The following is a 26,553-nucleotide window of genomic DNA, read 5'->3' on the forward strand; positions in this document are numbered from 1 at the left end:
ACTTTTGAGCCTCTTTCTCTACACAGCTTTGAGATTCTCTAGTAGCATGCTCTGTCTTTACTGTGTTCCATCACGCAGCTCAGCTGACAGCTCCTTATCTCTGATCTCTGACCTCCTCCTAAACACTTATTACATCTCAATTCTTATCTTACTAGATTCTATTTCTAGCTTACAAAGTGGAAGTGAAAGTATTCACACAGCTAGACAGTTAACCCTTTGTGACAGAACATCTGCATATGTTTAATAAAGATTCATTGAAAAAAAAAAGATTCTTAGCCCAAAATGAGTAAAATACAATCATAAAAGAATTGCCCCTAGAGGTGTACTTAGCCTTTCAATCATTATGTAGTTCTAGCAACATGCAAGTGAATTTCCTTGAGATTGGTTGTGATTAGAGATTTTCTTAAAAGTTTGATTCGGCTGATTTGCAGAATTTCACCCAAAAATGCGCTTTGTGACTGATTACTTCATGAAGCACATTTTTTTTTTGCAAGTAGTGGGTGGAATGACAGGGAGCTGTGATAGCGCCTCCCCCGTCATTGCACCCCTCAGATGCCGCGTTCGGTGTCCTGGCAGCAGCCTCAGCGAACAAAGCACGCATTCGCAAGCTGTCTGCGCACTTCGCTTGACCCGGAAAGGAAGAGCGGAGTGGCACGAGATTCATGACAGGCAGAAGACAGAGGGGCAGGAGAGGAGGCATGCTGGCAGCTGGCGCATGCGCGCTTCGTTCGCTGAGGCTGCTGCCAGGACTTATGATGAGTGGATCCAGGGCGCATGCGCGAGATTACAGTGCACCAGAACAATGATGTCAGCGATGAAAGGAGTGAATAATTTGCAGTGGGGCGGTGCTAGGCTCCAGGAGAATGGGCACGGCTGTGCTGCAACGGCTGTCCCTTGAGCTCCTTAGAGAGGTCATTGCATATGAATAAAAGCGATTTTTACAGAAATGACAAGACATATGGCAGTAAGACTAGTATATTTTAAACTAAATCGAGGAGACTGATGTGTTAATGTGACAAGCTCTGTTGCTAAAATCCTGATGACAGAATTCCTTTAATTTATTCCTGTGTGATGTTTGTTCTACAGCTCAGACGGACACACTGTACTAAATCGAGCTACACCACACAGCATCACTAAGTGGGTGACTGATGCCATTTGCTTAAGCAAGACCGGTTTTGCCAGTGTCACTGGTGTTGAGCTCACCACCTTCCAACCTTACTTCATTGACCTGATGGCCCCCTACTCTGTAGTACAAGGAGAGAAATTTACCATACAAGCCGTGGTCTTCAGCTATGCAAAGAAATGTATTCTGGTAAGAAAGATGCTGATAAATCTAAAAATTACCGCTGAAAATGATTGATGGCATCCATTTTCTGGTGGTGGATTTCCATTGATGAGAAAAAAAAAAATCAAGAAATTTGTAAACTGAAAGTTTGGCATTTATTATGATTCCATACAATCTAGCAGCAACCACGCAGCACGTCTTTTAATTCTTTACTTATCATTTTTGCATTCTTATTAAAACAGATTGTCGTGTCATTGCCGGATTCTGAGGAATTTGCAACAGTCAAGAACAGGGAGCAAGCCAGATGTGTCTGCGAGGGGCACGCACACAGTTTCACCTGGGATGTTACAGCAGTGAAACCAAGTACTGTATTCATTTACACCAAATAATATTTTAAATTTAAAGGGCATCCGTCACCAGATTTGTGCCTATGACACTGGCTGACCTGTTGTATGTGTGTTTGGCAGCCGAAGGCATCTGTGTTGGTCCCAAGTTCATATGTGCCCAATAGCTGAGAAAACTCATGTTTTATTATATGCAAATGAGCCTCTAGGAGCAACGGGGGCGTTGCCATTACACCTAGAATCTCTGCTCTCTCTGCAACTCCCGCACCCCTTGTACTTTGATTGACAGGACCATCTGTGATTATGTTCTTATTGACTGGCCCTGTCAAGTCCAGAGGGTGCGGCAGTTGCAGAGAAAGCTGAGTCACTAGGTGTAACAGCAACGCCCCCGTTGCTCCTAGAGGCTCATTAGCATACATTAAAACATCATTTTTCTCAGCAATGCGGGCACATATCAACATGGAACCAACACAGATGCCTTCAGCTGCCAAGTGGACATGTTTCATAGGTGCAAATCTGCTGACAGATGCCCTTTAAACTTTAAAGGGGTATTCCAGTACAAGTATTCCACTAAATAGGTCATAACTGTTTAATGTAATTCCTCTTCATCAGTCACACTGCACTGGCCCTGAAGCTGTGACAACACATACATACATACATTAGTACATACATGTACTATTGAATATCCACTAGGTAAGGAACAAGTGTTGGATCATGTAAAGGAGTAAGAATAATATATAAAAAAAGTCTCTTTATGTTCTGTACTCATTTGTAATGTAATACATTAAAGAACGACCTGATTTAATATCTAATATAATTTTCAGAGACCCTAAAGGTCCATGTAGACAGTGGTTCTCTAGAGGTCGATGGGAAATGTACTGAGGATCCTTTACTGATAAGCAGTGATCATCGAGAAGATTCTGTTGAGAAAACCATTGTGGTCAAGGTAAGCTCTCCATTGTAAGACAGCGATGCCCTACTATGATTTAAGATGTTGAGTCTTTTTCCTTGTTACCCAGCGATACAAAAACTCCTGGACAACCCCTTTAAGACATTTAGTTCAAACTCAAAGCTGAAAAATATTGTTCTTTTTTCAAAATAATGTCAATTAGGTAAAAAAATGCAATTGTTTCTGAATTTTACCAAGGTGCTTATATTAATAGCCTTTAAAGAGAACCTGTCGTCAACTTTATGCTGATCTCACTGAGGGCAGTATAAAATAGTGACAGAAATGCTGATTTCAGTGGTGTGTCACTCATGAGCTAAAAGTAAGAGGTTGCCGAGAACCAGCATCATAGTCATTGCAGCCCAGGCCTAGAAAAGAGTCAAATCTACCTGAGAAGAGTCCTGGTTATTCCTAATCTATTGCCCTCTCACCTATCTGCTGATGATTGGCAGTTCTCTCCTAGAGAGAAAGGGAGAAAACTAGGTAGAAGACGGTCAGTCATCAGCAGGTGGGCAGGAGAGCAGGACTTCATGAATAACCAGGACTCTTCTCAGGTGGCCGGGACTCTTTTCCAGGCCCAGTCTGCAAGGATTGTGATGTTCGTTCTCGGCAACCACTTACTTTTAACTTATAAATGACAGACCGCTGACATCATCTCACCTGTCTCTACTTTATTCTGCCGTTAGTATGGGCAGCACAAAGTTGATGACAGGTTCCCTTTAATAGCCACTGCTTCAGTATTTATTCATTCATTCTGAGTTGCAGGGTCACAGCTCTGTTTTATGCCTACCCCTGTATCAAAATTACTATGTTCAAGGCCTAGGCGTGTGGTCCCCAAGGAACTGTATATAACCTGCCAGCCCCTCTATACCACTGCCAAGAGATAGAGCAATAACTCCAGTAATTCATTTTTTTTTATTATTGTTAGCCAAGGGGACATGAAGAAGAAAAGACACAGACGTTCATTATATACCCGCCAGGTAAAAAAAAACTATATAGAGCATGTCATTTATTTACTTCTATAAAAACTAGCTCAATTGGTAAGACTTATCAACACTAGTGCAAATGAAAACTCTCTTAGTTTCCCATAGCAACCAATCAGATTCCACCTTTCATTTTTTTTGAGCGCCTCTGGAAAATGAAAGGTGAAATCTAATTGGTTGCCAAGTTTTCCTTTTCAGCAGCTTTGATAAATCTCCCCTATTGTGTTTTCCCCATCTTACAACTTTCCTGAACCAAATATTTCTATTTGCGTATATTCACATGACTATTTGTGGTCCGCATCTGATCTGCATTTTTTGCAGATCGGAAGTGGACTCATTCACTTCTATCGTTCTGCAAAAAATGTGAAAAGTACACTGATGTCATCGGTGTGCTGTCCAAATCCGTCTGTCCATCCCGCAAATTATAGAATATGTTGTATTTTGGTGCGTTTTGTGGACTAGAACAGGCATGTCTTTTATAGTTCCTACGGGAAGTGCGGGGTGCACATTTTTTTATGTCAATTTGAAGATTTGAGATCAAATAGGCTTACACAGGCTAAGTGATAAAGTTATTTAAGTGTGATTAACAAGGTAAAGCACAAATCACATACATAATAGTAAAGGTAAGTAATAATCATGGCCTGCAATGCAATGGGGGAGCTTCTGTTGCTGTGCTGCTCGCATAGCAAATGGCCAATGCCCCATGATAATATAAGAGAGCTATAGTGACCTACAACATCCTACCTAGAAGATGTTCTCAGCAGCCCTGAGCTCTTTGACTTTGTGCACAAAAATGTATATCTCTCAGCTACTACTCCTAAGGATTTCCAGTGTGCAATATACACACGGGAGTGGAGTCTGGAGGTTATCTGACACAGAACAATGGCTTTGTTTACGTATGTTGATTAACTATCCCTAATTCACTACATTATAAGGAATATAGAAGTTAATATAATAATTTAAGGGGAAGTCCCAATCAGTGCTTATTTAAGGAATTTACCCTTATAACACAGCACATGGCCGGTATCCATATCTTGTGGATCTGCGATTTGCGGACTGTAAAAAGGATAAACCTGTGTGAATGTAGTCTTTTTGTGCAATGCTACATTCTTACATTTCCTAGCCTGTCTTTCTTAAGTTAAACATGACTGACAACTGTCCCTCATTCCTTCAAGTCTAAATTCCATCCCACTCTGCAACATACTATAATTTCACAGTGGGAAGGTAGTAAATGCACAGCGCTGCACTATTTCAGAGCACAGATGGTTCAAACTCAGGAGTCTTACACGCGGCATCACTTGTGAGGTTGGGAAGGGGGATTGTGTTGAACACAAGTTTTGGATGTGTAGAAGTTTCAATGGTCAGTTGGATGCAATTTTAGACATTTTTTTTCAAAAAAGCATATTAGATCTTCAATTTTGTTTGCAATCAAAAGGATGTTTATAGGGAGCAATTGGATACGGCTCTGATGGAGGCATGCATTTGAAACACTAAAATTTGCAATTTAAAGTGGGTGATGTATTTTAGTCTTTTTTTCATTTGTTTACAATCAGGATCACAAGCAAGGTCTAGACTAGTGGCGTCCAACACATGACTCTCTTACCCCATACACTACAACCTTCTACAAGCAGAAAATGCTTGAAGTTTTGGTTTTACTATATCTGAAGAAGCATAGTTTAGAAACCACTGATCCAGAAATGTAAAGGGTTTTCCTGGAAATCACATTGATGACCTATCCTAAATAAAATCAGTTCCACTCCTGGGATGATCAACAGAAGGAAGAGTGACCCAGCACAGCAATGTCTATATGATTGTAGAAGACACGTGTCAATGATAGTTTTGCTACTTCTCACGCTGACTGGACACTCCTTGCAGACTCTTGCACTGGTTTGCTTTAGTGATCTGACTTGATGTCGGGTTAATGTTACTCATATTTAGTACAATACCCATAGACACCAATGTCCCCTCACTGGTCCTGTACTTTTCTGTTAGGCTACTTTCATACTTGCGTTGCTGTTTTCCGGTATTGAGATCCAGCAGATACCCAAAAAAATAGTTTCCGTTTTATCCCCATATATTCTGAATAGAAAGAGATTGGTTCAGGATGCATTATGATGTTTTCCACTCCATCAGCGTTTCGTTTTGTAACCGGACACAAAACTACTGCAAGCTGCGGTTTTGTGTCCAGTCATAACGGGGGGGGGGAATGGATCCGGCACTGAAAACAATGTAAGTCAATGGTGACAGATACGGTTTTTTTTGGAGCCTAAAAACCCGGATCTGTCACCTATTGACTTTCAATGTATTTAGTGACTGATCCGTTTATTTCCGTTTTGATTTCACACAACCGCATCCTAACAGAACATTTGCATCCTGAAGTGCAAAATCAAAACAAATCCTCTGCTGGGTCTCAATACAGGAATTAACAACACAAGTGTGAAAGTAGCCTTACCTCCCACTGGTTTGGGTAAGTTTCCTGCTTCTCTTCTGTGCTCTGTACCACTCCCTCATTTACTCTGATCCGTGCTCCGCACACAAGATCGTGCTTTACAGCAGACTCTGCCCACTTCCTTTGCTTCACTAATCCCAAGGGAACCACTATCACATAGTGCCCCCCAGCACAAGCAACACACAGACACAACCACAACTGTATGGACGTTGTTGTGGTGCACTGGAGTGAAGTAGTTGTGGCCACTACCTATTCATTCTGCTAATTAGTGGGCATCCCTTTGGTTAGAACCTCCCTGATAATACAAGGTAGGCCATTAACATGTAATATTCTGAAAAAAAATAAAATAAATTAACCCTTGTTCCAACTTCTGAAATGACCTTTTTACACTAGTGTATTTTATACCGATGCTCCATGGATAGTAGCTAGGAGACTATGGAGATAATGGTGCTTATGAATGGTTTATCCACTGTCTGAAATCAGCTTCTTGAATGCATGATTTATATTTCCCATGTGGTTTGCTTTCATGAAGAATTATATACATTTTGTCAGTCTCTAAATTATATTGCTGTTTTCTGTCACTTGACAGAAAATAAAGAGGACATTCATTTCACCTTGGAACTCCCAGAGAGACTAGTACCCGGCTCTGAACGTGCGCACCTCTTGGTTCAGGGTGAGTAATCTTGACTGATAAATATCTTACCTGGGAAATGTCACTTTATACTGGAATATAATACTACAGTGTATTTTAGTTTTATGTGTGAATTTATATATAACCTGTTTTCCAGGTGATATCATGGCCAATATTAATGTTAACTTGAACAATTTACTGTATATGCCTGATGGATGTGGAGAACAGAGCGCAGCCAAGTTTCTCAGATTTTTATACACACTGGAATATCTCGAGAGCATACATGAACTGACTCCTGAAAAAAAAGCCAGCATTATAGAAAGTTTAGAGAAAGGTAAATAAAATTTCTGATCTGGTCGGGTATTTTTATCCAGCAAATTTCCTCCTCTAACTTCCAATATTCCTTAACTTTTCATATGTCATTGAAGCTGGTTCTCCACCTCTCTGATGATCTCAAAGTCATCCACATATACTGTAAAACGATGACTATTTATTATAAAGGGGTTGTCCCATGAAAAATATTCTACATTTTTCAAATCAGCACCTGGATCTGAATACTTTTCCAAATTGCTGCCATCAGCTGCAGTAAAAAGGGCACACCCCCTGAGAAAGTGCACACCCCTGAGCTGCCAGGTTGAAATGAATCTATCAGAGCAATTGCAGCAATGAATGGGCAGATCTGTGGATTCATGTGAGATATAGGGCTGGTTCTAAACGTATTAGAAAGAAACTGTTATGTGTACTATATTATATCTGATTTTAATTTTTTACATTAGTCATGGGATAACCCCTTTAATGATTAACTAAGGGTACTTTCACACTAGCAGCAGGACGGATCCGACAGGCTGTTCACCATGTCAGATCCGTCCTGCGGCTATTTCGCCGTGCCCGCGGACCGCCGCTCCGTCCCCATTGACTATAATGGGGACGGGGCGGAGCTCCGGTGCAGCACGGTGGTGCACGGAGAAAGGGCGCCGGACTAAAATTACTGCATGTCAGGCTTTTTAGTCCGGCGGCTTTCTCCGTGCACCGCCGTGCTTTGCCGGAGCTCCGCCCCCGTCCCCATTATAGTCAATGGGGACAGAGCGGCTGTCCGCGGGCACGGCGAAATAGCCGCAGGACGGATCCGACAGGGTGAACAGCCTGTCGGATCCGTCCTGCCGCAAGTGTGAAACTAGCCTAACATCCTCTTTCCTGCTTATATGTGGAACAACAACAATAATGTAAAAAGTCACTTCATTATATGATGGTGTTGGTAAGTATATAATATTTTATGTGAAGTCATGAGGCTCATCGCAAAACACTTGTAATTTGCAAAGTAAAATAACATTGCCATTTTGTGACTATCCTCAGATTTCTAAATCATCAGACACTAAGATCTACAATGGTAAAAGTTCCTAGAAACCGCATTGTAGGAGCGTTCTATGATATCTCTTAATTTATCTACATAAGGAAGTCCAAGCAAAATAATTCTGGCTGTATTCTGCCAACAGAAGGGGGAGCCAAATATGTACAAATTGTTAAAGCTAGTATAGAACTTTGCATTGGAGGCTTCTTTTGGATCCTCTCTTTAATTGTGCAGTATGTTGTGCTATTTTATCTGGTTAAATGCCGGGCTTCCTGGGGGAAACCTGGTAGACCTCATTATAGTCAAAAGGGTCCTTCGGGTGCTGTTCGTGTCCTTTCAACTCTTCCAGAATTTTTATTGTTCTAGTCCTATAACAGAGTAGAAATATAAAATATTAATAAGCAATATTAGGATTAGTTGGAGCTACACACATGTCAATGCAGTGAGCTACCCTTGGTGGTTGGCTGTGTCATGTTGTGCGAGACAATATTATAATAGCTATTAGTAGTTATGTTTTGCCTATATCATGTCTTCAGAATAAAACATGTGTTTACTACTATAACTTGCATTACTCTGCCATCCCTTCAGCTTACCAGAAACAACTGACATTTAGAACAGAAAGTGGCTCCTATGGGTTCTTTAACAATGACGATAAAGGAAATATATGGTATGTGTAAAAATAAATGTGAGATCCATTTTCTAGTAAATAACTGCAGCTATATGGCAATAATCACTTTTCTAGTACCGTATTTTCTTTGTCGATAATGGGCATATTGTAGATTGAGAAGAAAATTACATAGAAAGATATGAGATATAATATTCAGAAGGTTGCATGTGTCATACAACAATAGTCACCTCTAACGTATGCACCTCCAGCAAATGCAGTTCTACAACTCTCAGCCTTCCTTGACCATTGGAAAGCACTGCTAGTATTCTCATGTTATAATGTTATGGCATATCACTTGCATATGACATAACATTACAATCGGACGGGTCAAACTGCAGAAAATGAACTTCAATGAGGCACTATTGCAAGTTCCTTAAACATTGGGTAAACAGGAAAGCCACTATATGGAAAATGAGGATCTTTGTTTGTGATTCTTCTCTTCATTGAGGATCAAGGGGATCTCTGTTGGACTTCCACTGATTAGAAACTGATGGTATATCCTCTTGATATGCCATTACATTTACTGGAAGGAAACTCCTTATTCGCTACTGAAAAATAAGTAAGTGGTAGGAAAGCTTCATACAAATTAAAGGGGGTTGTCCAGTGGGGAATGATTTTTAGGAAAGGCTTTAGAGAGAGTTCCCACCCCACTAGCCCCTGCCTTCTGTTCCTGTCTCGACACACAGGACAGGTCAAAAGATGCCTGCTAATTCAATCACTGGAGATGAAACACTAGACACAGCCTATAGGCAGATATAATGTGGCTTGTGGTTTAAAGACACTAAAATGAGGCCAAGTTATATTACCAGTCCTGCCCATCTGTTTCTGGGAGAAAGCTGATCCTATCTTCCTGTTCTGGACAACCATGTGAACCCACAAATGTAAGGGATCTACTAAGTTTAGGAAAAGAACAGGGGTAAACAAAGAAGTATTCATTCCTGGTATAGTGGTTCTACTGAGCTAGGAGAGGTCCCCATTTTTTCATTTATAACTGTGATGTTTCTGTATATTTTGCAGTCGGATGTATTAAATAATTAATGTGTTATAACGCTATAACCTTTTGTAGGCTCACGTCATTAGTGGTCAAAGCTTTCAACAAAGCTCAGAAGTGGATTTACATTGATGAGAAGCAAATCCAGGAATCTGTGAAATGGATACAGAGTCTACAACAACCTGACGGCTGCTTCGAAGAGAAGGGGCAATACTTTAACAATAAATTAAAGGTAAATAGAGTTCCATCAGATGAATTTCTGTGAGTAATGGTAATCCAAGTTCCTAGAAATACTGTAGGGAGAAAGCAAAGTGTGATGACTCTCACAGAGAGCTAGACACTTCTTAGGGACTCTAGTTTTAGTCATCAATTAAGCATCATCCAACTAAACATAGTAGTATGGCCCCTTGCACCTGGACACCCATCTTTTGCCATCTAGGTAACTCTATGAGTTACAGGGTAGGCCTTCCTCTACCAATGCTGAACTTCCAATGGTTGTTCTCTGTCTAGAGCCCCATAGCAAGCATGTGGCACAGGTCTAAGCTGTGGCTAAGTGGCTGTGACAAACTGCACTAGCAAGAGTTAACTGAATTTCAACAGGACAATAGACCTTAAACAATTTAATGCAGTAGTCTCATGAACTCAAGGCTTTGGTCTCATTTGAACTGGCCAGTGTGTATTGGCCCTGAGCACTGTAATTGCATTTTACTTGGAGTGTGCTTTGTGTAAATAAATATCATTGGTGACATTGCTGACTCTTAAGGGTGTATTAGACACCCCAATCACACAGACGAAAGCGACAAGGAGTGATAACAGTCAGGAAACAGTACACAACAGAAACTTACACACTGGGTCCACCAACTGCCGAAGAAAGTAAAAATCATCTGTATAGTACACTGTTTCATCACTCAATACAGAGTTCCAAACTGCTTTGGAAGTGACAACCAGCTCAAGAACTGTGCTTTGGATGCTTCATGTAATGGGTTTCAATGGTTGAGCAGCTGCACAGAAGTTTAAGATAAACCATGTGCAATGTTACACGTTAGCGAGAGTGGTGTAAAATTTAGTGGAGCAGTGGAAAAAAATGTTCTGGATTTTTTAATCACATTTTAAAATCTGGCAGTCTGATGGAGAACTCTGCGTTGGTGAGTTTGATGTGGAGGTACTAGATTGGCCTGCACAGCGCTTTTGACGTTCACCCATTTGAACACCTTTGGGATAAATTTGAACACCAATTGCAAGCCAGAACTTCTCGGGCAACTGCACATTAACACCCATGGTTTTAGAACAGAATATTCAGCAAATTAATATATGTATCATGGTGTCCACATACGTTTGACTATGGTGTACACAGCTTGTTTCCAGGTCAAGAGAAAGGAACCCAGGGCTCTCCTGTGACAATGCTTGTTAGGGCTTACCATATCCATGCCTTTTAAAAACACTGCAGTGCTCCAAATATACAGGAGATCAAACATGAATTGTTTATCCAGCAATCAGGTGCAACATTTCAACCTCTATAAGCTCTTTGTCCGTCTTCTATAAGCTAGAGTAGAGAGCTGCTAACAAAGAGCAGCTCTTGCTGTGGTAAACCTGGCTGGACTATATCAGCTGCAGGTTTCAGCAGCCAAATCAGGGTAATCAGCTTATTTCCAGACTAGCTTCAATTTAATAAGACTAAAAAGTTTGAAACTTGTTTTCTCATTTTAGGTAGATAATGATGCGGGTCGTACTGCATTCGTCCTAATTTCTGTCTTTGAACAACAGAAGACATGCAATGTAAGTTATTTGATATATGTCATGTTCATGTTGTTAATTAGTGAATTTCATAAAAAAATTGCATTTATCTGCATTAAATATTAAACAAAATTAAATACAATGCAGAATAAGATACTAGCTGATTTGAAAGCAGTAACTTATAATTCGAAACTTCTGGGCCCCAATGCAAAATTCAGAACAGGGCCACACCTATTTTGAGCCATTTGTAATACCCTTGTCTTCTTATGTGATGGAGGCGCGGTTGGGTTCCTTCAGACATCGGGACCAGAAGCAACTGCTACTAGTGTTGAGTGAATCAAAGTTGATGAAGTGGACTTCGATTCGAATTTCTGGAAAAATTAGATTCGCCACAAGGTGGAACTTGCTTTGTGGTAATGAATTGATTTCCCCTGAAATGGAGGTAAAAAAAAAATAAAAAATACTTACCTCATCCATTTGAGCATGAAGAGGCAGTCACAGCTATCTGGCTTGAAGATCCCAAATAAAATCTCATGCACGGTGACGTATGACATCACTACACCAGCCGACAAGATGACGTAATCACGCACCACGCAAGATTTTGCGTTGGATCTTCAAGCATGATAGCCGCAACGGCCTTTTCATGCTCAAATGGATGAGGTAAGTACAACAAAATTTTTTTTTGGGGATCAACCCCTGAAAGGCCTTAATATTAATCTCAGATGCTGTGATCAGCAATGAACGTGGCATCTGAGGGGTTCAATGACGGGGATCAGCGCAATCGCCATTTCCTGTCATTGTACCCACTATTTACAAAGAAATGCTCTTCGTGATGAAGTAATTCATCATGAAGCTAATTTTTTGTAAAATTCGGTGAGGCAGTCAAATAACATTTTTGAGCACTTCACTCATCTCTAACTACTACCTCTGCTGTCCCTACATTTATGATCCTATAAAAAGGTCTGCCAACGTACGGTGTAGAACAGTGAGTTTATTATGGCACTTTTTCTCAAAACAACTTGAAAGAGCATAAGAGTAAGGTAGTTTCATGGATCTTAATCTCCAAACTTTTTGAATCACCTGCTTGTCATAATAAAATCAGAGGAAGACCACAGCCCAACCTGGAAGTGTCTATTCTTTATCTGTTTCGTGAATGATCACAGGAGTTTCTCATGGGGAAACATCGAAGTTGTGATCTTATTTTGACATGCGGGTGATGATTTATTGTCATGAAGACCTAACGTGATGCTCAGTGATACATCAGAAGTATATATGTAATGTTATTTGGAATGTAGTGATAAAAAGGATAATGGACCCATTTATATTGTGACTTGTAGTATCGTAGGCACTGGGTTAATGAAGTTACAAAGAAAGGCGCAACATAGGGTAATAACGTTTTGAGGAAAAAAGGGGACGGGGGCTCCAAAATGGAGGCTCACCTTTTTGAGTTGTGCTAGGATAGGCACAATTCTATTGTAGACTTGTCAAAGTTGAAGTCCAGTATGCCATGGAGTGCTGCCACAGGTCCAATGCCTCTGGTGGAGATGCCCAGTCCCCTCCAGAGGATAGGTATGATCCAAGACGTCTGGAGGATATTTTCAAAGCTTCTCTGCAAACAACAAACACAGGTAAAGCAGTCTCCAGTCCAGTGGCGATGCCTTTACCTGTGTTTCTTGTTTGCAGAGAAGCTCTGAAAATATCCTCCAGGTCGCAATCCATTATTGTCTTGCAATCTAATTCAGAAGAAAAAAATAGAAAAGAGAAACAAAGGATTTAGGGTAGGATGAAAAAAAGTCAGCAGTTTAATCCGCAATATAATGTACCCCCTCATATCTCTGGAATTGCCATTCTAGATCCAGTTAGTAATGATTAATCCAAATTGGATTTATCAACATTTTATTAAAAGAGATATAGCAAAAGTAAAGTCAACCCTGTGTTGTGAGGATCAATCTACAATTCCCCAGAATGAGCAGCAAATAGGCATCAAGAAAAAGGGGAAAGAATGCAAAATGATACTGTCTTTTAGACACTTAACACACCTACCTCCACAATTTTGGAAATTGTATATAAAAAAAAAATGATGTGGCTGTGTCATAAAATGCAGCAAATTTATTTTTGGCTCAAAATATTGGTGTTTATGTACAGCATGTAAGAAGTGCAGTGAAGCATATAAATGCAAAATATATCTCATTAATCATACAAAACTAATACATTCTTGCACCTTTTCAGTTTAGTGAAGAATTTCTTCCACTTTATTCATATTACCTTTATATCAGTTGACTTGAAAAAAAAGGTTATTTACATTATTTTACATTTTATTGTGCAATTTACCTTTATAATAATAGTAATATTCACCCAACTGCCCATGAAGAAAAGAGATGAAAAAATGTCTTCTCCTTCCCTTTCACCGAATTTCAATATGTTTGGTGTAGTCATATCTTCATAGAATATTACAGTGTACAAGAATAGACTGTATCATCTAGTGTTTGAAAGCGGAGTAGACATCTACTTAATTGTCATATTTTTTTTTATTTTTATTTTTTTGAGAATTGGTTTAAAGTAGAATTATATGAGACACTTCTGGCTGAAATTAATGAAAAACTTGACAGTAATTAGAAGATTCCCTGAATTAGTGCAGTAGCCTTATATAGTATAGGAAAAAAAATGTTGTGCATCAAACTTAAAGGCTATGTACACCTTTGGGGGTATTTTATTTACTAATTGGAATTTACTCACTTTGGGCTAAAAATCCTTTTTTCAATTCTGTTTTCTTAGAATCCCTTCATCTGACAGCTCATGTGTAGTTTTCATTGCTGATCTCCTGACCTCCTAAAAACTCATTATAGCTCAAGTCTTATTTAAGTCATATTCTTATCAGTTTAATAAGTGCTTATAAGGTCAGGAGAACAGAGATAAGAGTTACATAAGAGCTGTCAGCTGACAAGAAAACAAAGTCACAGCTTGCTGGATTTTTTTTACTCTTGTATCTCAGAAATAGCTGAACATTTTTAATTAAAACCAATTGAAAAAAAATAAAAAATTATCCAAAATTTGTAAAATGCTATCATAAATAAATTCCTCCGAAGGAGCTTTTAAATATTTAAAAGGTACAAATGTGTAATGGATGTCACATGAAAGTTGTGAATGTTCCTGTGCCTGCTGAAAAGCAAATGTCTTTATTTGCTTTTCTCAGTCCTATTCAGGGCAGCAACTAAGAAAGTCCAGTGTAAAGAAAATAGTATAAAATAGTATACTATGAAATAGTATAATATATAAAAAAATACCACTAATATGTTTCAGTACATATTCTTAAATATATATTTTTTTTAATCATCCCTTATAATACCTCATGCTCTGTGACTGATCTTCCAGAATGATATAGATATTATAGCGATCATGTCTAAGAAGTTGTTGTCTTGTTTATGTCGTGTTTAGGGAAGTATTGTGGAAAATGCCTTGAGCTGTCTCAGGAAATCAGTGGACAGTGATTTACCCGTGCACACCCTGGCTCTTATGGCATATGCCTTCACCTTATCAGGAGACAGTGAACTGAGAGACCAGATGCTGAAAAAACTGGACGAGAAAGCTGTAATAACAGGTAACACATTTATAGCTACTATTGTAGTGAATACATAACTGAGATAGCAGTATTAATATTAAAGTGTAACTGTCATTCTTTTTATTTTTGTAATGTGTAGGGGCAGTGATACTGACCATTTTTGTAATATACTTTCATTACTCAAATTGTACATTTCTAGCTCCAAAGTGGCCAGGGGCAGACTGGGAACTTAAAGGGGTCCTGGAAAAGTGCAATACCATATTGTGGCACATAATACCACCCCAACAGAGTCAAATACCACAGTCCATCACAAAACACTGCCAGCAGCACAAAATACATCCCTAAAAACTTTCACTGGCCGGCTGTAAGGAGGGCCCAGGCGGCCCCTTGGGCATCAGCCCACCGGGAAACTTCCCTGTAAGGTATATGGCCAATTCGCCCCTGAAAGTGGCCCATTTTGTGCCTTAGCAACATCCCCCTGTCCTCTGTTTACATAACTTTGGAGATTTGCTCACAATTGACTGTGTTATGTACAGAAGAAAGGGGTTTGTTGTTAAGGCTCAAAATGGGTGACTTTAGAGATATTTTTCTAATAAAAATGTACGATTTCAGTAATTAAAGTATATTACAAAAATGGTCAGTATTACTGCCCATATACAAAACAAAAATAAAATAAGAATGACAGTTAGGCCTCTTTCACACGGGCGTTGCGTGTGAGGGCCGGATAGAATGCGGGTGCGTCGTGGGAAAGTGCGAGTGCACAGTGTTTTAATGCGTTTTGCACACACGTGAAAAAAATTGGCATGTTTGGTACCCAGACCCAAACCTGGACTTCTTCACAAACCTGGACTTCTTGACAGAAGTTCGGGTTTGGATTTGGTGTTGTGTGGATTTCATTATTTTCCCTTATAACATGTTTATAAGGAAAAATAATAGCATTCTTAATACAGAATGCTAAGTAAATTAGGGATGGAGGGGTTAAATATTTTTTTTTTAACTCACCTCATCCACTTGTTCGCGCAGCCCGGCTTGTCTTCTTTCTTCTTCTTTGAGGACCTGGGAGAAAAGGACCTTTGGTGATGTCACTGCGCTCATCACATGGTCCAACACCATGGTGATGGACCATGTGATGGGCGCAGTGCTGTCAACAAAGGTCCTTTTCTCACGGGTCCTCAAAGAAGAAGAAAAAAGACAAGCCAGGCTGTGCGAATAAGTGGATGAGGTGAGTTTAATTTATTTACATTTTTTAACCCCTTCATCCCCAATTTACTTGGCATTCTGTATTAAGAATGCTATTACTTTCTCTTATAACCATGTTATAAGGGAAAATAATAAAGATCGGGTCCCCATCCCAATCGTCACCTAGCTACCATGTGTGAAAATCACACCGCATCCGCACTTGCTTGCGGATGCTTGATATTTTCACGCAGCCCCATTCATTTCTATGGGGCCTGCGTTGCTTTAAAAATGCACAATATAGAGCATGCTGCGATTTTCACGCAACGCACAAGTGATGCGTAAAAATCACTGCTCATGTGCACAGCCCAATTGGAGTGAATGGGTCCGGATTCAGTGCGGGTGCAATGCGTTCACCTCCCGCATTGCACCTCCGTGGAATTCTTGCCCGTGTGAAAGGGGCCTTACACTTTAAATACAGTGAATAACTAAAAGCAAAGCTCTCTTCAGTCCTTTGTAGCTAGTGAGCAAAGTCATTGGGGACTTGGGCGCCGCTGCCTGTAAGCCGGGCAATACAGAACTGCATCAAATAAATAACAGCACCCTAGTAATTAGTTATAATGCAGCCAATTATACAGGGTCTCATAGGATTCAGGCGAATAGTGTTAACCAGCACCCAGGTCTAGCGCAGTGAAGGTTATTGTTTGCATGCCTAGTTTATCAAGGGCAGTGACAGGATTGATTTCTGCAAACCTAGTACTTAACGGAAGTAACCATGTTAGTGTCAGCATCCCTGGTGATCTAGGGCAGAGAAAGGGCTAATGACAAGTAAGGAGTAAGATGGGTCAAGGTGATGTAAAACAAAAAAAGTAAAAGGTATATGTGAACTGTACGGGGTGAGGGAAAGAGAAAGGGACGGATGTGAATAAAAGGCTCAGAGGGAGGAAATTGTGGATACATTTGAAGGTAAACTAAAGTGGAACACGATGAGACAATGTTGTAAAGTGGTGACCAAGTTTGTTTGTGTAGCTCACATGGCATCTCTTGTCCTGTCTAACTGCCATGATTAACTGCCTGGACAGTTTGACAAGATGGAGTTTGACTTCTGCCAGCCCTTGCACGAGTGCCTTCCTCTTGGAATATGTATAGATTTATAAGAAAGTATGAGTTTTGATCTAGGTATAATTTAGTTTATTTGCCTATTAATCAATTAAACTTGACATATGGGGGGAAATGTTATGTAGAGGTAAGGCTACTTTCACATTTGCATTTTTGCTGGATCCATCATGGATCAGCGAAAACGCTGCCGTTAGCATAATACAACCTGCGGAATCCGTTATGAACAGATCCGGTTGTATTATCTCTAAAATGACCAAGACTAAAACCATCAATGGGTCAATGGGCGCGGAATCCGTTTTCTTTTGTGTCCGAGAAAATGGATCTGGCACCATTGACTTACATTGTGTTTCATGCCGATTGTGTCTTGCTCCATATCCCATGACGCACTCAAAAACTTTGCCTGCAGCGGTTTTGTGTGCCTCATGGGAACACAGTGTAATGGAACGGAATCCATTCTGGTGCACTACGTTCTGTTTGGGTCAATTTTGTCACCATCGACAATGAATGGGGACAATGTTGAAGCGTTTTCCTCTGGTATTGAGATTAATGACAGATCTCAATACCGGAAAGGAAAACGCAGATGTGAAAGTAGCCTAAACAATCAAAGTTGCAGGCCTAGATGGACCATAAAATTCACCAAGGATCACAGGCTTCACAAAAGTTGAAACAACAGATTAATTAGGAAAACAGACACATTATGTACCATGAAATAAAACTTGCAGTGATGATAATAGAAATTCCGCAGAGAGTTAATTAGCAGGAGGTTATGCAATGACACATTGCAGATTCATATTGATGTATACTAAAGACATGAAAATAATGAAGGAACACATATGGTATTAAAGAAGTTGCCTTACCTCAGCAAATGGCATTTATCATGTAGACAAAGCACTTACTAATGTATTGTGCTTGTCCATATTGTCTCCTTTGGTGGCATTATTCATTTTTACATGACATTTTACACTGCTCATATCCAGGATTACGACCGCCCTGCAATCCAGCAGTGGTGGCCGTGCTTGCACACTATAGGAAAAAAAGCTGACCTATGCTCCCATCCAACTGGCCACCAGAAAGGCCAATACAAATTCCAAAGGAGCATGTATGGCCTATAAGTCTCCTCACGCCGACTAAAGCGCTCTCTCCCCAAGGAGAGATAGTACCCCCAAATCCTGACTTAGGCCTCTCACCCACTTAAGACAGTACTCTCTGCTCTGCACTGATGGGGTCAATCACCCCAAAACAGCTGTCTGTAGATGAGGTGCTGGCTTATTTAATATCTAAATCATGTCTCAAGACCTATTTTTAGGGTCGAACATTGACTTATAGGATAGCTGCCTTACATCTGGTGGCATTAGATGCAGAGCTTCTTAAGAACTTATTCGCATCCCTTTTCTTCCTTGAATCTTTTATAAATGACCAACAGTGTCATCTGCAAAGCACCCCCACTATCTTACCTCCTCCTCCTTGCTTCGGGATAGGAAGCACTCCTTTAGAAATTATCTGCTCACCTTTCCTGTGTCTTACAAAAATGTGGCATTTGGAACCAAGAATTTCAAATTTTTACTCATCAGGCCAAAGTACACAAGCTTTTCTCTTCCTTTTGTTCCTCAGTAGTGGGTTCTTTGGGGCAATTCGATCAAAAAAAGCTGATTCTCCTCTGAACAATTCATTGAAGTGAAAGTACAGAGTGGATGGGCACAACAGACTGTCGTAGGCTGTGGTAATATGGCAGAGTGCATACAAGCGCTGCTGCTTATTAGCCACATACCCCAACCTCTCTGTACTTTCACTCCATTACTACACACAGCTAATATCTTATGAGCTGCATGTAAGATTGTAATTTATGACAGCAAGAGTAGTAAGGAGTTCTGAGACAGCTCTTTAGCTAACTGCTTTGAAGTAACTTCAGCTGTGTTACTAGGACTATTAGGACGGGTTTTGTGTGTGCAAATAGGGCAGCTGCCATTTTACTTCCCCTGATGTTCACCCCCTGATGTTGGTATTGTGTTTATAATAAAGTATTATTTAGGTAATTTCAGTAATTGTATTTTGTTCATTTCAGGAGAACTTCTTTAAAGTAAAAATAGACAGTTTTTACTTAGTTAAGGAGTTTTTGCCATAATGTGGATTAGAAAAGTAGTAGATTAGGGTTAACCTTTGTATGGAGTGGTGTACCAATGCTACCTCTGCATAACCCAACTAATGGTCTTAAACACATTATGAAGGCAAGAAATGATGTGTACCCAAGGCCTAAGACCTTTATTAAAACTAGCATATAAAGGAGGTCAGCACCAGTAGTACACAAAATAAAACTGTGTACCCAGCAGTCTGCAATTTTTGTAATTCCAAACATAAATATAAAACTACTTACGCTTCCTGAAAGATTTTTACTCATAGCATGTAAACTCTTAGTAAGAACTGTACTGGGCTTCCAACAACATATCTGGTTATTTCAGTTTAAATATAGAAGAATTGCTGAGAGTGCTGGTCAATCTGCCTTCTTTCATCTGTAGTGGCTTATCTTGTGTTTCTGTCTATGATCTTCTAAGAACATGTTATTAATTATTTTCTTAACAGAAGGAACAAAACACTGGAAACAAAACCCTGAAGAGCCTGATGATATTGAGACGCTATCATATATTGTTCTAGCCTTGCTTTCCGACAAGACAATAACCAGCAAAGATCTGGGAGAAAGTCTAGTTGTCATCGGTTTGCTAACGACCCTACAAAATCCTTATGGAGGCTTCCGATCTTCTCAGGTTGCATCTCGTTCTTAAAAAAAAACGCACAACTATTTAGTCTAAGATCAGCGTCACACAAGTGTGATACTGCTACATCCTAGCTTCCACATGACATCCACAACACCTGGAAAATCTCCCAGAGTAGGACTAAGTTCACACACATAACAAATCTCCTTGTGTTGGCTTTTCCCCACAAAAAAATCATACTGTAGGCTGCAGATTTAAAAATGCTCATTCATGTGAATTTGTTCCACTACATGTGGATGAGTTGTACTTGGGTTGTAAATTTACAGCAATTCCTTCACGTGTGAACACTAATAGTTCATGGAGAGTAACACAGAAAATATTGGGTCACTTGAAAATTGCATTTACATACAACCGTCATACAAGTGTATAAAAATGTGCAACAGCTGATATCAAAGATAGGTTTTTGCATTTGGTTTTGGATCTTTTAAATTCCTCAATGTTCTTGTCACTGCAGCTTCAGTTAGGCAATTTTCTTTCCAGTATAGACAGTCAGGGTTGCATCACAAATTAGGCCAGGTGAGGTGATCGCCTCAGGCAGCACCAGGTAGGGGCAAGAGGGGGGCAGCGAAAAGGCCATGGGCAATGAGCACTTTCATTTTGGCAAAGGAGTTAGATTAAGAAATTGGCATTGAGGGGGGGGGGGGGCGTTTCAGTTTTTGCCTCAGGCAGCAGAAAGGCTAGGTGCACCCCTGTAGACAGTGTAAGTTATGTTTCTCAGTTGCCAGTGTAACCTATGTGAATTCAACCTCATCTTTCCTTTAGGACACAACTGTGGCCCTTGAAGCTCTGACCAAATATGCCAAAGCCACGAACAACCAGAAGAGGGATTCAACGGTGACAATTAGTTCTGAGTCCGGTTTCCAGAAAATAGTTCATGTGGAAAAAAGCAACAGTCTTCTTGTACAAACAGTTGACCTTCCAAAAATCCCTGAAAAATATACAGTTAGCAATAAAGGCGATGGCTTTGTCTTACTTCAGGTATGTGTATGTGGCCTGAGGTTGAAAATATTCTATATTTATCATCACCTAAATGTTTATAGAGCTCACACCAATGTCATGACCTCCATTTATAATAAAACTACCTTACCATAACCTTACTTACTCGTTTGAAGGAGGAGTGCTAGTTTATGTCTAGTTTCCCTCCTTTTCCCAGTATTTTCCTTCCTTCTCTTTCTTGTTGCCCTATGGCATACGTTATGATCAACTACACTCTGTGTTAATAATAAAACTTTTTTAACTAACACACTATAGTTTATTATACATATATTAGTGCTAATTACAAAGCCCTGCACCCAAATTACTCCTATATGCAGTGCTAAACCCACCCACAACTATGCAGATACTGTACACCGTACACACACACTTAGAGCCCCTTAACCCACCTAACAATTAACTCTCCCCTTATATCGAAAGAGGTATACATACAGGGGGAGGAAAGGGGGAACTACTGCCAGAGAGGCAAGACAGGGGGACAACAGCAGTCAAGGGAAAGAGAAGAGAGAGATATATAGAAAGCTCCCTACAAGTAACAGAGGGAGCAACAGGAGAAGATAGCCAAAAAGGGAAGATATACAAATATTTAGACAGCAGCCTGTTGTCTATCTCCGCAGGGGAAGGTGAGTTGGCAGTGTGAAGCAGCACGGTTAGCTGATCAATAGCTTCTGGATGGTCAGAGGTCCATTGTGTTCACCCTGAGCACACCAGCACTGTGGGGTCAAGCCTATGATTCACATGCCAAACGGGGGTACAGATGCTGTGCACATCATGGACTTGTGATGGCTAACCTCCAGCTGTGGTAAAACTACAACTCCCAAGATGCACACTTGCTTGACTGTTCTCAGAACCCCAAATGAAATGAATGGAGCATGTTGGGAGTCGTAGTTTCACCACAACTGGAGTGCCGGAGGTTAGCCATCACTGTCCTAGACTGTAAAACTGACACAGTGTGGTTCACTTTGACAGTTGTGGCCATGCAGGCTGGCTGCGTGCTCTCTCACATACTGGCTGCAAGCTAACTCCGCTGTATACTGGTTGCTTGGGGCTGCGTGCTGGCTGCAGTGTTGTGTGTGAACTGCTGCCTGTGTTTGTGTCTCCACACATCCATATCCTGCCACTGTATCCTGGCTACTGTCACTGGTGCCGTGCAGGCTGGCTGCATGCTCTCTCACATACTGGCTGCAGGCTGACTCCTGTGTATGCTGGTTGCTTGGGGCTGCGTGCTGGCTGCAGTGTTGTGTGTGAACTGCTGCCTGTGTTTGTGTCTCCCCACATCCATATCCTGTCACTGTATCCTGGCTCCTGTCACCGGTGCCGTGCAGGCTGGCTGCATGCGCTCTGTGTACTGGCTGTGGGTGTTTCCATGTATACAGGTTCTGTGATGTGTGCTGGCTGAGGCCTTGTGTGTGAACTATGGCCTGTAAATGTATCACAGTGCTGTTCTGTCACTCCTTGTTTTTGTGTAGGCTGGCTGCCTGTAACCTCGTACTAGCTACAGTTATCCTTTGTATGCTGGTTGTCATTTGGGGCGTGCTGGCTGCAGCATTCTGTGACTGGTGTGAACTGACACTTGTGATTGTATGTTTTTTGCTTCTGGTTTCTCCTGGTTCTGGTGGGGTTAATATTCCCTGGTCTGTTCCTGGGTGTGGCTTATCAGGTGCCCTCCTTATTGCAGCTATTTCTATCTGTGAGCTGTAGGGCTTGTGGTTGGTCTGTCTTTTGTCTTGCTGGGTGTAGCACCTTTCTGCTGACCCAGGGGGTTTTGCCATCTGCCCTTCTGTGTGGTGTCACCTGGTAAAGTGTTGTTGATGTTGTAACCTATCTGTTCCATGTACAGCCTGGTAGTGCTCCATTGCTTATCCTGTCTGTTTCATGTATATCCTGCTTCTGCTTCTATTCCTGTCCTGTGTATCTCCTGCCTTCATGAGAGGGCTCCTGGATATCTAGTCTGTGTGCAGCTCTGCCTGTGACTGCCATGCTTCTGTTCCACATGGGGTCCAGGCATCTGCTTGCGCAACGAGCCGGACCGCAGGGGAAACATGTGAGGCTACGGTAGGCCGATGGCGGTAGTAGTTCATTTACTCACGGTTAGCAGAGCCTCCCTGTGCTGGCAGTGCAGTGGATGGGAAGACAGCATCAAATCCTCCAGGCACTCTCTGTTGCAGGGAACACCAGCCAGATGGAAGTTGAGGTGCCCTTGATGGTATAGGTGTTTAAGGTGCTTTGGTGGCTGAGCCCCTGTGTTCGTGATAGTCAGTACACATACAGTTCATTTGTATGGCATGAGTGATGACTCAGAAATAGGCTCAGTAGCTATCGTTAGGCTACTTTCACACTAGCATTTTAGTTTTCCGGTATTAATATCCGTCATTGGGGCTAAATACCGTAAAAAAAAAATGCTTCAGTTTTGTCTCCATTCATTGTTAATGGGGACAAAACGGAACTGAACAGAACGGAATGCCCCAAAATTCATTCTGTTCCGTTTAGTTGCATTCCCATACCGGAGAACAAACATGACCCTCAATGCAAGTCAATGGGGACGGATCCATTTTCTCTGCCACATTAGAAAACTGATCCGTCCTCCATTGACTTTCAATGGAGTTTATGACGGATCCGTTTTGGCTATGTTAAACATAATAAAACCGGATACGTTCATAGCGGATGCAGATGGTTATCAGTAACAGCGTTTTTGCTGAACCCTGCCAGATCCAGTAAAACCGCTAGTGTGAAAGTAGCCTTACAGACGATGTCTTTGTCCATTATATAATAGTATATATTTATCATTAACTAAATCTACAGCTCACACCAATGTCATGGTCGTTATTTATAACAGAACCAGGACGGTTATGCTTCTACAAATTTTACAGTACATACTTTCAGACATTAATCAGTATTTGATAACACGCACTAGAGTTGCATCAAAGACATCTCATCCAGCCAAACAATACCCATCTCTACACTGATGAGGGCAAGACCCTTACAGATGGGTCACGCTTCACTTTGGAAGAGTCTGTGGTTTGGTTGGTAGAAGTTTGTTCTCTTCCTTCTGAAGTAAAAGTAATTTGTACAAAAGGGTATGAAACTATTAAATTCAATATGTGTTCCCCGGGGTTTGTTAGTTTAAAACTTTCTGTCTTCTCTTTCTAGGTACACTTACATTATAACGCTTTTCCTAAAGCATCTGACAAAGATTACTTTTCCCTCAATGTAAGTACTGAGCCATCTGCCTGCACTCATGAATCACAGAAGAAGTTTGATGTTCATGTGGATGTCAGGTGAGAGAAAATTCCTTAGAATACCACAGTGCACAAATATGACACTTCTAGTAGTATCCAGTAGTATCTGATGTGCCAGGTTTATGCAGTTACTTGTCTTTATATTGTGGTTGTCATGCCCCTTGTTTTTTTTTTTTTTTAAGACATTCTCAATACTATTTGTACTTCCAAATAGAAGCATTTATACCTTTTGCACCTTACATTATGGCGACCAAGATCTTTGGCAAAATCCTTGCTAGAAGGATCTAGAATACTGTTATTTATCTCCCTTCAAGGGGTTTTCCCATATCAGACAATGGGGGCATATTGCTAGGATATGCCCCCATTGTCTGATAGGTGAGGGTCCCACTGCTGGGACCCGCACCTACAATGAGAACGGAGTCGGGAAATGAACGGAGGGAGCACTGCCCATGCGCAGCCTCCCTCCATTCATTTCTATGGAGCCACCAAAAATAGCCGAGAGCTGGCTCGGCTATTGCCGTCTGCCCCATAGAAATTAATGGGAGCATGGGCCGCGCATGCGCGGTGCGCTCCCATTCACTTCTATGGGAGCAGCGCTTGGTAGTGGACGGACCCCGGGAAATCCAGGGTCCTCCAGCCACAGCGCTCCCCGCTTCGTTCTCATTGTAGGTGTGGGTCCCAGCGGTGGGGGGCAATGGGGGGCAAATCCTAGCGATATGCCTCCATTGTCTGAGATGGGAATACCCCTTTAAAGGGGGTACTCTAACATTTTAATATTGATGGTCTATCCTCAGGATAAGCCATCAATATCTGATCATCAGGGGTCTGCGGTAAGCTGTTGTGCAGTAGTGGATGGAGTTGGTTACTGCGACACTGATTCTATTGAAGTAAATGGGAGCAGCATTCAGTAACCAGCTCTGCTCACTACACCGTAAACACACCTGAGTAGTTCTGGCGCCAACTTCCAGCACCAGAGCTACAGATCTAGCAGTGGGCTAACATGTTAACCTGACTTAGTTATTCCGACAGTGGATTTAGACTGCCTGATTTTCGGGTAAATTATTGTGAACAAGCGAAACGCTCATTCATCGGGGGATCCTGTCATTCGTGCAAGCACATCAATCATTGTTTCTGGGCAGCAGATCATGCTTTCACATGGACAAAACAGACAATTACCGGGAATGAATCAAACTTTCCCAATAACTGATCATGTGAAGAGATGATAGCTGCATCTACAGAAAGCCGCAACAGCTGTCTCCTCTGTATGGGGACCAGTGATCGCCACTGTGATCACCCATCCCCATACAGATTAACTGTTTCTTGGCAGCAGATCCCTGTTTACACAGCATGATCTGCTAGCCAGAAACCATGATTGGGTGCTAGCCAAAAGATGCAATCACCCAATAAATGAGTGTTTGTCATTTTAAAACCCAAATCTGAGGGCAGTATATAATAGAGGAGGAAATGCTGAGCTCTGCGATATATAGGTTTCTATGATTTTGTTTAGTATGTTCATGTTAAAAGCTGTGTAATAGCCCGTATCCAAAATTAAGCCTGTGAGTCCTGCTTCCCCTGTCCACAGACATTGATTGACAGCATTATCTGTATACATTTATAGCTGTCAATGTGTGTGGGCCAAGCAGGACTCACAGGCTTTCTCTACGCATTCTGGAAGCATTAAAATACTGTATGAAATCATAGAAAACCATATAATCCTGCAGGATCCCATTCTCTATCCCATGCTACTCTCAGAGAGGAGACTTGACAGAGCCACTTAAACTACTGCTTTTGATTCATTTGTATTCAATGCTGTTTCTTGATCCTATTTTTTCATACCTTACTTTTGAAACACAAGTGCCTTCATCTGAAATCTATATTATCTGTAGATATACTGGAAAGCGAGAAAACACCAACATGGCACTGATCCTAATTGAGCCTACATCAGGATACATTCCCGATAAAAAGAGTCTTGAAAAGGTGAGGAACGTTCGGTAGAATCAGATAAGACACATAATCAACTCTCTGAACAAACTATATTTATTAAAATGGTTGTCCAGTTTATATTAAAAGGGTTGTGCAGTCATTTATATTGATGACCCATCTTCAGGATAGGTCATCAACATCTGATCAGCGGGGGTCCAACACCTGGCACCCCAGCCAATCAGCTGTTTGACGAGGAGACAGCGGCGTAGTGTAATTACTAATACTCTCCCAATTCAAGTGAATGGCGCGAGTACTCATCATTACACTGCACTTCGCAGACTATGTGCAGTGTAAGGCTACATTTACACGAACGTATTTTGTTTCCATGTCCGTTCGGT

At 41.1% G+C, this 26,553-nt stretch overlaps 1 protein-coding gene across 1 annotated transcript in view; it reads left to right on the forward strand.

The window, feature by feature from the left end:
• The window catches only part of LOC122939842 (alpha-2-macroglobulin-like protein 1), a 128,320-nt gene that overhangs the window by 92,217 nt on the left and 9,550 nt on the right, over positions 1 to 26,553 (forward strand). Inside the window, exons 19-32 of the mRNA XM_044296032.1 lie at positions 1,087 to 1,312; positions 1,528 to 1,648; positions 2,454 to 2,575; positions 3,504 to 3,555; positions 6,597 to 6,680; positions 6,796 to 6,972; positions 8,575 to 8,653; positions 9,720 to 9,876; positions 11,352 to 11,420; positions 14,814 to 14,976; positions 19,810 to 19,991; positions 20,763 to 20,978; positions 24,144 to 24,271; positions 26,119 to 26,209. Coding sequence (XP_044151967.1) covers positions 1,087 to 1,312; positions 1,528 to 1,648; positions 2,454 to 2,575; positions 3,504 to 3,555; positions 6,597 to 6,680; positions 6,796 to 6,972; positions 8,575 to 8,653; positions 9,720 to 9,876; positions 11,352 to 11,420; positions 14,814 to 14,976; positions 19,810 to 19,991; positions 20,763 to 20,978; positions 24,144 to 24,271; positions 26,119 to 26,209 — 1,867 coding nt within the window. The remainder of the gene's footprint in view (positions 1 to 1,086; positions 1,313 to 1,527; positions 1,649 to 2,453; positions 2,576 to 3,503; positions 3,556 to 6,596; positions 6,681 to 6,795; positions 6,973 to 8,574; positions 8,654 to 9,719; positions 9,877 to 11,351; positions 11,421 to 14,813; positions 14,977 to 19,809; positions 19,992 to 20,762; positions 20,979 to 24,143; positions 24,272 to 26,118; positions 26,210 to 26,553) is intronic.

Source organism: Bufo gargarizans, chromosome 6 (assembly GCF_014858855.1).
Source record: "Bufo gargarizans isolate SCDJY-AF-19 chromosome 6, ASM1485885v1, whole genome shotgun sequence".
Taxonomy (NCBI): domain Eukaryota; kingdom Metazoa; phylum Chordata; class Amphibia; order Anura; family Bufonidae; genus Bufo; species Bufo gargarizans.